Here is a 13,194-nt window from a genome sequence, read left to right as displayed (position 1 = left end):
GCTCGAATACACTGATATGGTATGTAACAAGAAAAATATAGGATATCTATTTGCTTCAAGTCATCCGTATTTACTGATAACTCTTGATTTCCTCGTGATTACAAATATATCTTTCAAACTTCCCCTTTTGAGTAAATGACCTCACCATTGTCCCATTTGCTCAAGCCAGAAATCACACACACAAAGAAATAATCTAATCTCATTTTGTTTTTCCCTCATTCCCATTTCCAATATATCAGCAAATCTTGGTACTAGCTAAAAAATACATCTTTATCAGTTTACATTTTCTTTATTTTCACTGCCCTCGTAGTCAAAATCAGCATTCTCAGCTGTATTATTTTGATGGCTCTAACTACTTATCCTTTCTTTGATCTTGCTTGATTATCTATTCTTCACAAAGCAATCCAAGTGATAAATTAAAAATGCAAATTTCATTTATGTATGTCACTAGGCCCTCCTCCATTGTGATTTTTAAATTCTCCAATGTGTTTTCATCACATTTGTAGTAAAACAAAGTTCCAGTGTTATCTATAAGGCCCTGTGAGACCAGACCACTTCCTGGGTCCCTGATGGTACCTATTGTCTCTCTCTCTCTTGTTTGCTCACCAAGCTCCAGACATGCTAATTTCCCCCTCTAAATGGAACAGTCTTCCTCCAGATCTTCATGTGGCTAGCTCTCTTTGTTATTCAGGTCTCAGCTCAAATGTCACTTCTTCAGAGATGCAGTTCCAGATCATCCAAATTACTAAAATGTATGTAATATCATCCCCAACAATCTCTATTAAATAGTGCTATTTTTATTTTCAAATTCTACTTCTATCTATCGAAATGTTTCTTATTTATTTTCTAACTTAATTTATGGCTTATAGGATCAGTGACTGTTTTATTAGCATTTAATTCCAGTATTTAAAATGTCATGCTTATCACACAGTGGATGCTTAAAAAATATAGGGTGAAGTAATATATATGTATATATATAATTGTATAAATGCATATGTGTGTATGTACATATAGCTGTATGTACATGTATGCATGTACATGTATTTACATATGATTGATGTATATATATAATGGGTTTATGTATATACATAACATCTTAGGTACTTTACTAGGTGCTGAGCAAGGCAAATAAAACACAGTTTCTATATTCACGTAGTCCATAATCTAGTGGCAGAAGAGATGTTGAGACCTTCATAAAGGACATAACTCTTTTCTCTACTAACGGAACTCTGTAAGCAGCAATAGGGCTCTCATTTATTATTGCTTAAGACAGGTTCAGAAGTGCAAACCTGGATATAAAAAGAAGGAGATCAAGAGGTTGTATGTTTAAATACAAATGGAGAACTTGAAAAGGGAGAAATCAGGTTCAAGGGAGTTATGATAATGGGTCTACAGAAAAGTAATAAGAAAGAGAAAGAAATTACATGGAAATAAGTTAAATTTTATCAAATTGAAGGATAAAGCCAATCATGAGCCATCTCCTTGGCTGGTCTAAGCATTTATTCCAGCTCAAGGGTCTATAATTATCTAACTTCCAATTAGTCCAGGCTATTGTAATGAATTGTGAGTAGCTCTGTAAGGACTGGGAGGAGGCTATTAAGCACATAATGTTTGTCTTCCCAAAACTAATCGATGAAGTAGGGAGGCAAAGTACCTCTGCCTCCTATCTGTCTGTTCCTTAGCAATGGTCATTAGTGGTACAGCTTTTCTTTCCATATCCTTTTTCTCTTAGACTCCTGGGACTCTTGTTGACAATTCAGAGAAGCCCTGCATATGCAGGATATGTGAATTAGAAATCACTGTGAAGGCAAGTATAGTTAGGTCGGGGTTGAGTTCCTTGAAATTCTTCAAGTATGGATTCTTCTGCATCGTTGATGGAAATGGTTTCTAAGTGTAATGTGTATCAGAAAATTCTTGGGGAGCTTATCAGCATGAAGATGACCATACAACATCAAGGATTTAATTAACAAGGTAGAGGATGGTCCCTGGAATATGCAATTAAGAACACAGAAGATATAAGTTGTCTTAAGAATATGTTTTGAGAAGCAATGGCTTATACTAATGTCATTATTACCTTTAAGAGAGAATTCTGAGATGATACAATTGGAGTGATATCTTGAAAGTGGAGTTTCATTTCTGTGATTATAATTGAGAAAAAAGGACACCTTTTCTGGATGGACCCAACATGTGGCCCAACAGTAGTTCCAGTTCCTTTCTGTTGACTGGTTTTCCAGGCTTGGAGGCAGTTCACCACTGGATTTCCACACCCTTCTTTTTCATCTACATCTTTATTCTTCTAGGCAACAGCACCCTCCTTCTTCTTATTAAGGAGGACCACAACCTTCATGAGCCTATGTACTATTTCCTGGCCATGCTGGCAGCCACAGACCTAGGGTTGACATTGACCACAATGCCCACGGTGCTGAGAGTCCTCTGGTTGGATCACAGGGAGATTGGAAAAGTGGCCTGTTTTTCTCAAGCCTACTTTATACACTCACTTGCCTTTGTAGAGTCTGGTGTTTTGCTTGCTATGGCCTATGATCGTTTTATAGCCATTTGCAACCCTCTTCGATATACTTCTATACTCACTAATAATCAAGTGCTGAAAATTGGGCTGGGAGTTCTGATGAGGGGGTTTGTATCTGTTATCCCTCCAATTTTACCCCTATACTTTTTCCCCTATTGCCATTCCCATGTCCTCTCCCATGCATTCTGCCTTCACCAGGATGTCATCAAACTGGCCTGTGCTGATACCACCTTCAATCGCCTGTATCCAGTTGTGCTTGTAGTCCTTATATTTGTGCTGGATTCTCTGATTATCCTCGTCTCCTATGTGTTGATACTCAAGAGTGTCCTGAGGATTGCCTCCAAAGTGGAGAGGGCCAAGACCCTTAATACCTGTGTCTCCCATATCTGCTGTGTCTTGGTTTTCTATGTCACAGTGATTGGATTGTCTCTGATTCATCGGTTTGGGAAGCAGGTCCCACATATTGTCCACCTCACTATGAGCTACATATATTTTCTTTTCCCTCCACTAATGAATCCTATCATCTATAGTGTCAAAACCAAGCAGATTCAGAGTGGCATTCTTCACCTTTTTACTACACATAGAGTTGAAGCGTGATCTCTGACCATCATAGTTCCTCACACAGAATGTGAGAACTCTGGGTTTGGCAGAGGAGCAAAAAAGTCTCATATCAAACACCCATGATCAGATATCTTGTTAAAATAATTGTGAAAGTAGAACTACAATTGGCCCTACATTATCTCTGTAAACTCAAGTCTTTGGTCTAAACTAATTTGTGCAATTTTTTAGGAGAAAATTTGTGTGTACTGTTTGCCACTCAATTTCTGTGATAACAAAGGTGTGTCCTTTTAAAGGTATGTCTATAATGTATCTAAAATATATTTTGGGGGGTTAAGAAGATGGTGGACAGGAACAGAGTTGTAAGGATATAAAATAATAGTTAGTTTGCATAGAATAAAGTTGGTCTATTTATGGCTAATCCAATCTAACTCCCATGAATTGCCCCACAGATGTTTACACAATTGTGGCAACCTGTATGTTTGGCAACTGATGGTCTGGAATTTTCCTGTAAAGAAGTATGAATTCTTCCTCACTGAGTGTTATAATCACTTATCAGCCCAAACATATCATTGATGTCTCCCCTCTCCATCAAATGATGATGAATTTGTCTCAAGAACTATAAGCTTATATTTATTTCCCAAGACAGCACCTACTTAAGAAAACTCATTTGTGATAAGAGGAACCAAGTATAAAAGAGAGGAAACAGACATCCCCATACTCCTTTGCTTTTTTCCTTCATTCTTATTCTACTACTCCAACTTTAGCTGTGGTGTTGGTACCGTCTCCAGAACATATACCAGTAGTTAAGTGGAAGAGATGGTTTCCTTTCCCTCCTTTTACTATGAAAAGGCTTGAGGGACAGAAGGAATAGATTTCTACATTTTGATTGAAATTTTCTGATGAGTTGGGAAGGGATTGAAGGGACTGCAACTCAAGTCAAAAATAGCCTCCAAGAGTGGAGGCTGTGTTTTCATTAGGGCAAATAAGGAAGAAAGTGAGCCAGGAGAAGGAATATATAGAAGAGGCTATGACGTGATTAGTGCTTTCTCCAGATCACTTTACAGAACTGTGCACCCTCTCCTTGTTCCTGAGAGTGTTAGCTGCTCATCACTCACATTTGCTGCTTTCTTCAGGCTATTATTCTCAAGTCAATCAGAACTGCTTCACCAAGATTATAACCCTGGCTTTCCTGGAGGCAGCCCACAGGTGAATAACAGCTCTTTCCCTTCTAAAGCTAAACTCCACCTGGGACTATATCCTTGCCCATCTCCTTCCCCTATTTACCCTGTTGTTTCTTACTCCCTGTCTCTAGACAGTGTCATTAATAAATTGCATACATCTGAATCCTTGTCTCAGGTTTTGCTTACAGGGAGCCCAGCCCAAGAAAACCTATAACTCTGATCTCTTTCCATTTTCATCAAGAGATTTAACTGTGATATGATTGAACTTATAAAAAGAGAGAAGCTATATGTTTTATTCACTTTTTTCATCCTTATCACTTGATGATATCTAAGTAACACAACTTGAATACTAAACTCTGTGTGTGTGTGTGTGTATGTGTGCACACAAGCAACACACATTTGATGGTAAGTTACATTCTGTTTCCCATTGTTCATTTCCCCAAAATACAGGAAATGAAGCTAAAAAAATGCAGGCAAGCAAATCTGGTTGACCATTTGGTCAATGATTAATGAAATGATTGCCCCTGTTTAAAAAAGTTATTTCTTATTTGCAAGTAATTGAAGAAACAAATTCATTTAAAAGAGGCCAAAAGGGGAAAACAGAAATGGGGAAACCAGGGAGGAGACTAAAGGAATACTTCAATTTATCTATATAAAGGAACTACAAATGACTGCAATCCACCCAGACATTTATTTTACTTTAAAATCTATTTTATGAATCAATATAAGCATATCATTTCCTTGGGTGTATGTTACTGTCATCACAACATTTAGTTTCCTATAGATCTCACACAGGTGTATCTGTTATAAAATACGGGGTACTAAAAACAACCTATTTGCAACAGTATATCCCAGGAAACACTGCAAATATGTTTTGCATTCATAAGCAAGGTGGACTTCAGAGTGGTCTGTTGGACCAATGCACCAACCCATCAATGAATCTCCATCAGTGAATCTCTATCAGGACAGCTTGGTGAAGTCTGAAATTTAGCTTATCATCACTGAATACTTTAAAAAAAAGAACTTGTATGGGGTTATGATGGGAAAACTTCATGATAAATAAATTCACTAGTGCCTATTGAGATGAATAATCAGCACATAGTTATAGGAGATCTAAGGTTTATAAGAACATATATTAGGAAAAAACCTTTGCTAGTATCATTTTCTTTCTTCCAAAGAGTGTTATAAGTACATAGCATAAACTATAATTTAAAAGATAATCTACCATAAGGATACTGAATTTGAGTTAGGAATTCATTCTTCTGGATGAAACACAAAATCCAGTGATAAAAATGATTAAAAGATGATAAAAATGAAAAAAAAAGATAAATAAAAATGAAAAAATGATTAAAAAATGATAAAAAAAGAGAGTCCAAAATATTAGAGATACATTGAAAAGACTAATCTGATCTAAAAAGTCAGCAGATTATTCCTCTTGCAAATATAAAATGAACTAATGACAAGTGAGAGGTATATGAATTCATTCTGTTAATCAATAAATAATTGCTGGATTTTTTCTGAGACGATGCAGATGTTTACAGGGTAAATGAAAGGAGAGTATTTATAGTAGGTTTTAGATTAAATTAGATATTCAGAGCTATTAGAGATGTTCAAAGGACCTAGGGGGCCTCTATATCCAATTATGTCAATTTTTGCTTTGTAGCCTAAATCCTCAGAAAGTATCATTGTTATGAATAAGCTCATAAACAAAATGTATTCTTATGGGAAACTTAGAAGTCTATGCCCCTATAGTTCTATGGCTTGTCACCAAGCTGACAGATGGTAAGAATAGTAAAAAAGCACCATAAAGTTGGGTCAGATGAGATAGAGCCTTGAGAGGAAAAAATTAAAAGATGGGATCAGCATGGACTAGAGTGGGATGCTGAAGGCTAACAGATATATGTCATAGAAAAATGTTTCTATTTTTCATAGAAAAAAAATTTTCTATTTTTCAAAGAAAAAGAAGGTTTTTAACATCAACACAAGCTTGCTCAACAAATAGCAAAAACAAAAACAAAATCCTAGGAAAAAGAATTCTCTGAATCCTTAGTGAAGGTATTTAGATGCCTGAATTTTACCTTCATATATGTTATAAGTAACATATATGTTATAAATATATGTTATAAATATAAATATGGTAGAAATAGGACTTAAACTGCATGACACAGGAACTCTGATCCATTGCTGAGGAATGGTAGGTAAGGCCAGAGGAAAATATTTTAACTCAAAAGGTAAGATATTTTTACTGATGAGGCTGTATGAATATCTTCAAAACATATATTCTCATGAAGATTGAGCTGTGTAACCCAGAAGGAGACAGGAACTGACTGTATCACCCTTGCCAGGAAGTACTGCATCAAAGAAAGGCTTTTCATTACATGAGATGGAGGTTCTTCCAAAGCCAATAGATGATGCTACTGTGGTCCTATACTTATGAGGCAGTGTTGTAGGAATATGAAAGGAATGAATAAGGTTTGGAAAACACATACATGACAGAGATATAATGGCCACTTAAGAAAATGATGCCCCACTCACCTCCTCCCAGTGCTCCCAAACCTGGCTGCTTAGAGTGTTGGTTGATATGGGCTAACAGCTGCTCCCGTTCTCCAGGGATTTGTCCTATGCCTTACATGGAAAGTTATCCTGACTGGAGTATCTTGCAGCAGATGGAAATTTAGAAGTGATTATCTTACTAAAATGAAATGAGATAGCAAGTCATGAAAAGACAGAGCGGACTAAATCTAATCACACGAGCCCTTAAAAGAAAAGATTTTTTACTAATGGCAAAAAAAAAAAAAAATTTAAACTAGTGGTAGAAAGATAACCCAAAATGATTCAATGTTTGAGAATACCTTCATTAAGATTCTAGAGGAAGTGGTGCTTCCAGGAATGGAGTTATACACAGGTAAGGAGCTCTGTGGACGAGAGGGTAAATCCTCCTACTGACGAAACATGGGGAAAGCTTGAAATCATGTTTCAAGGTACTCACTATGTTAATTCATTTTCAGTTCACAATATGGCTCTCCCAAATCAAGTCATCCTAAGTATGCATTTAGTACAGCTTTCAGGGAAAGGAAATTCAGACTCAAGTCATTCTCAGAGACTGACTCCTAATCATGACTTCCCAAATTCTACTGACTTTCAGAAAGACTTATGGACTGAGGAAGGTTCAGGAGGAACTTAAGTGAATCTGAAATGTCAGAAACCAGAATGTTACCTACGTGGTTTAACACATTGCACCCATCCTCATTTTAAAGTCTCACAGTTGGTCGAAGCTCTAGGACAAATTTAGGAGACAAAGCTAAGACAAGACAAGGCAGTTCATCAGATCCATATCCACCCCAGAATATGAATACAGTCCTTTCAAGTCAAGAACGAATTATCAGAGGATAATTCTCCATGTCCACTACTTCACTTCATCATTACTTAAAGTAAAAGAAGATTTTTTTTACTTGATATTTATGGTTCCAAACACAAGAAGTGTGATCTCTGGATAAGACTTACTAAGAGGAAGATATAAAGCTTACTGTTTGAAAGAATTTACCAGTAAGTGGGACTCATTTGTGAGATAATATCACTTTAAAAAGGCATATATGAAAAAGTATAATAATAGTAAGTGATCTCATTTGAAACCAAAGGAAGGTAATTGTGAGAGAATTATCAAACTTCATCTAAGTTTAGTGAGATTACTTGCTCCCAGATTCAGGAATGGCAAAGCCAAATGCAATTTTGATGTTATCTTCTCTATTCAGGAGGGGATCAGAAAGGACAAAGGTGATTTGACAGCATGATTTCCATCTGCTAGATAAAACTACAATTCGGCTTCCTGTCTGTAGTGACAATGTGGAGTTACGGGGCACAGCTCTGGGGGCCCTCATCCTTCCGTAGAAGGCCAGGAGAAGATATCCCAGAAGCTTAATTATCCAGCAGCCAAAGGGACCCTGGGGAAGCATTTTTCTATACAAATAACTTCACCAATTAATCCTATTAGAGGTCATCAAAGATAACATTTGCATCAGGTTCTATATCAAGACCAGAGTTACCTCTCCCCTTAGCTCCTGGTGCACCAGGTAAGACTCTGGTGACCATGAAAGAAAGGATGAGATGGAGATAATAGAGAAGAAATTGAAGATAACTGCTCTACTTGGACTCCTTCCTTCATGCAGATATTGCAAGATGGTGAATACAGGAGAGGGGAAAGCTGTTATGCATGGACTGGGTTGTGTCTAGTGTAAAAGATTGCCCCATAAAAGTTCAACTCCCTAGGACATACTGACTCCCCAAGATACCCAGTGCATTTTTGTTTTGTCTTCTTTTGTTATTGTTTGAAATTATGGGTGCATATGTGAATAATCAAGAGATCCAGGTTGCTACCTAGACTTTCTTGTTAGCCCAAAGCTATCAAGAGTATTTTTCCTACAGTAGGAATATTCTTTGGAAGAGACAAGCAGAGGAAGAGGGACTGATTTTGAGAGCAGTTTCAAAGCAGGGTCACATAACATACAGGTTTCAGTATCACATCTTTCCCTCCTCTTGGTGCTATTCTCAATGTTCAGTTTTCTTTCTCACACATCTCCTTATGTAACCTTTCTGTCCTTTCTTTCATCTTCTTTGTGCTTTATACCTTTGGTAATTTGACTAATTCTCAGTTATAGGACAAAACTGTATGTGTTTGTGTTCTTACCTTAATGCTTATCCTTATGAGTTGTTGTTCCTTTTTTTTTTTTTTTTTTAAAGATTTTATTTATTTGACAGACAGAGATCACAAGTAGGCAGAGAGGCAGGCAGATAGAGAGTGAGAGAAGGAAGCAGGCTCCCTGCTGAGCAGAGAGCCCGATGTGGGACTCGATCCCAGGACCCTGAGATCATGACCTGAGCTGAAGGCAGAGGCTTAACCCACTGAGCCACCCAGGCGCCCGAGTTGTTGTTCCTTTAAGTCTTAGAAATGATCATAGTGTAAGAACTCCACTGGGGGTAAGATACAATCAAGACTGGTCAGGAATGTCCACCATTGAGAAAATAGTGGAGTCTGGAGGGCTTGCTGATGGCCATATATGCAGGGTGTTGGTGAGTTGCTGGTGACTCTTAACTGGACATTTGTTTGGGGAAAAAACAAAAAAAAACTGCTTCAATCAGCAGCTTACACATTTGTCAATTAGTGTATCAGTAAGTCAATTTCAATTTGAAATTGAAATTGAATTTGAAATTGAAATTGAAATTCAATTTCCAATTGAAATTCCAGTTTCAATTGGAAGTCAATTTCAATACATAAATTAGCTTAATTATTAGCTCACCAGGCAGTTAGCATGTCACCATGTTAAAAATAAGACCATTGATATTTCATTAATGACCTGATCATCTATGTCAAAATCTGTCATTGTTTCCAGGAAGACTGATCTGGTCCTATAACACTCAATAAAGAAAGCAACGTTAGCATTGGATGGAAAATGACATCCATGTTTTAATTGGAATGAATTAATTAGAGCCCTTAGTTCTGAAAGACTGGTAATAAAGTGTAAAAGACAAAACAATTTACATTAAGGTTTAGGCTAGAGCATGGGTGATAGGGAAGAAACATATGGAACTTAGCTACAGGGAAGGGGCAAAGTGAAGGATGAGATTTAAACCCAATAAAAATATAATGGACATAAGAAGAAGGAAATAGGAAAATGAAAGGATGGAGATAACATCTAGCTGAATCCTAGGTGCATGTGCAAGAAAGGCAGACATCACTAGACGTGCCTAGCCAAAGCCAACCAGAATTAGCTGAACCATGTATATGAGTCAAAAGTAATTGAGACTATGGGCTCTGAAAAACAACCTGAGGGTTTTGAAGGGGCGGGGGATGGGAGGTTGGGGGAACAAGGTGGTGGGTGTTAGGGAGGGCACGTATTGCATGGAGCACTGGGTGTGGTGCAAAAACAATGAATGCTGTTAGGCTGAAAAGAAATTTAAAAAATATGTAATTGTGTAATGTAAGCCACTGACATTGCACAGTGCTTTTTCATGTGGTATTTTTTTTTCGTTAGCTAATTGACACAATAAGTAACTTGCATTAACTCTTCAAATATTAGTTCAATATTTAATGCTAGTACATTCATTTTCTATTGCTGTGTAATAAATGACCACGAACTGCACTGCTCACATTTGTTTATAATATAACCGTTCTGTAGCTCAGAGTGTGGTAGGCGTCAATGGTTCTCCACTTAGGCTTTCATGGCCACCATCAAGGTGATGGCTGGGCTAGGAAAAAATGCACTTCCAAAGGCATTCACATTGTTGGCAGAATGTATTTCCTTGGCACTAAGAATGATGTCCTTGCTTTTTGGAGGTGGTCAGTCCCACTCCTAGGGACTGCCTGAATTCTATCTCATGTGGACCCCTAAATCTTCAAACTAGTAACTATGCTTCTCAGGCTTTGAATCATTTTGGGTTACCATTCCACCACTAGTTTAAATTTTTTGCTAGTGAAAAATCTTTTCTTTTAAGGGCTCATGTGATTAGATTTGGTCTACCCTGTCTTTTCATGGCTTGCTATCTCATTTTATTTAGTGAGATAATCACTTCTAAATTTCCATCCACTGTCTTCGGCACCAAATGCAATGCTTCCTCGAAGCAGAAAGTTGTAAATTCCATAAAGTTTAGTAATGTAACAGTCCCAGAGGGTTAGGAGGCACCTGGAAAGATTTCAGGCACCCCTCTCTGGGGTTTCCTGAGTGTGTTGGTTCTGTGGGGTTGCATAATATACTTACACATACAAAGTATTATAATGTGAACTACAACTCAGGTAAATATGGTATCATCCCAAGAAAGTCTATTTTTCTGAAAAGACCACGAGGTTTGTGTCCTTGATGCCAAGTCAACTTCCTAATTTATGTAGGTATCATCAATTCCTGTTTGTTGAATCAATGAACAGAATATAAATGGTGGATCCAAAATGGAAGGACAAACTTCTTTCCTACAATTGAAAATATGTTCACGATAGTGAGAAGAAACCAGATGGCAGAACTAGAGATGGACTGTATTTTAAGAGATAGGGAATTAAAATTGCTTTTAACTTTTTTCTTTTTTACTCTTTTAATGTGGCTACTAGAAAATTTAAAATCAAGTACATGGCTCAAATTATATTTCTACTGAATGTTTTGGTCTAGAGAGAACTTTTTTGTTTCTTCACAGGGATCTGCCATGTGGTCAAACATCAGTGCTGTCCCTTTTCTACTGACTGGCTTCCCAGGTCTGGAGATATTTCATCCTTGGATTTCCATCTCCTTCTTTGTCATTTATGTCTCCATACTCCTCAGCAATGGCACCCTTCTCTTCCTTATCAGAGAAGACCATACCCTCCATGAGCCAATGTACTACTTTTTGGCTATATTGGCAGCCACGGACCTTGGAGTGACTTTAACAACGATGCCCACTGTGCTTGGTGTTCTGTGGTTTGACCACAGAGCAATCAGCCATGGAGCTTGCTACTTTCAGGCCTATCTAATCCATTCACTCTCTATTGTGGAGTCTGGAGTCTTGCTTGTTATGGCCTATGATCGTTTTATTGCCATCCGCAATCCGCTGAGATACACCTCCATTCTCACCAATGCTAAGGTGGTGAAGATAGGGGCGGGGGTTCTAATGAGGGGATTTATACTTATTGTTCCCATAATCACCACCCTTTCTGGATTCTCATACTGTAAATCCCATGTCCTCTCCCATGCTTTCTGTCTGCATCAGGATGTGATCAAACTGGCCTGTGCCGACATCACCTTCAATAGACTTTATCCTATAATCCTGGTCTCATTAACTGGTTTCTTGGACTCTGTGCTTATCCTTATCTCTTATATTCTAATCCTTAATACTGTGATGGGAATTGCCTCAGGTAAAGAGCAGGCTAAGGCTCTAAACACTTGTGTCTCCCATATTAGCTGTGTTCTGGTTTTTTATGTCACTGTTACTGGGCTGACCCTCATTCATCGATTTGGGAAATATGTGCCACATATAGTTCATATTATCATGAGCTATATCTACTTCCTCTTTCCCCCATTTATGAATCCAATAATCTATAGTATTAAGACCAAGCAGATAAGAAATGGTATCAATCACCTTTTCTTTCTTCACAGAATTTGATTCTGATCTCTTTACCTTGGGGTCTCTCCCCACTACAGAATGGGTTTCTTGGGAGAATGGAGTATGGACTATGTGAGGCCGATGTGGCTTGCAATCAAAAGGACTGGCATTCCTGTCATTTAAAAGACACAGCCTCATTGCTCTAATTCTTAGCCCCTTACCACCATCATGCGATGAAGGACATTGGCTTTAGTCCTGCTGCTCTGTTTGGTAGACTGATATGCTATATACTGTCATTTTTCACATCTGGTAAAATTGTCTTCATGTTTATCTGAAGCCAACGATACTTGAAATTTTTGCAGTCTATTCATTGAGAGGGGAATGAGATAGCTTGCAAGAGTTCCTTGGCATTTTTGTGGAAAATAGTTAAACATTTATTGTATGCCTGAGAGCACATCAGAGATGATGGGGGGGGGCGGTCTTAGAAAACCCTACTAATTTTACATGGTGCTAGAGTGGATGAGAAATAAATGAGAATGAGCACTGGGTGTTATATGCAACTGATGAATTACTGAACACTACATCTGAAAATAATGATGTGCTATATGTTGGTTAATTGAATTTAAATTAAAAAAAAAAAAAAGAAAGAAGTGAGAATAAGATATTCAGGCTAAGAGAGGGCTTACTGTCAAAATCACTCAAGGCCAAAAAAGAACTTGGATTCCAGCAGATGCCAGTATAACTAGATGCCCACTCTAGGTAGATTAATGAGAAGCCTCTGAGTTGCTGATATCTGATGTCTTCAAATTTAGGGGATGAGGACATCAAACCACTACAATAAAATGAAGTTCCATTTCTGGCATACCT

At 37.7% G+C, this 13,194-nt stretch overlaps 2 protein-coding genes across 2 annotated transcripts; both read left to right on the top strand.

The window, feature by feature from the left end:
* Positions 1-2,185: 2,185 nt before the first annotated feature.
* On the top strand, positions 2,186-3,124 carry LOC309840192 (olfactory receptor 51B5-like; the record flags this gene model as incomplete). Its single annotated transcript, XM_082682265.1, has 1 exon — positions 2,186-3,124. The coding sequence occupies one exon, from the start codon at positions 2,186-2,188 to the stop codon at positions 3,122-3,124; it is 939 nt and encodes a 312-aa protein (XP_082538391.1).
* Positions 3,125-11,454: 8,330 nt separating this feature from the next.
* On the top strand, positions 11,455-12,387 carry LOC309840209 (olfactory receptor 51B2-like; the record flags this gene model as incomplete). Its single annotated transcript, XM_082682282.1, has 1 exon — positions 11,455-12,387. One exon carries the CDS (start codon positions 11,455-11,457, stop codon positions 12,385-12,387), a length of 933 nt encoding a protein of 310 aa, XP_082538408.1.
* Between the last annotated feature and the right edge of the window lie 807 nt (positions 12,388-13,194).

The sequence above is a fragment of the Mustela nivalis genome (assembly GCF_964662115.1).
Source record: "Mustela nivalis genome assembly, chromosome: 9".
NCBI lineage: Eukaryota > Metazoa > Chordata > Mammalia > Carnivora > Mustelidae > Mustela > Mustela nivalis.
This window is presented reverse-complemented; position numbering and strand designations above follow the sequence as displayed.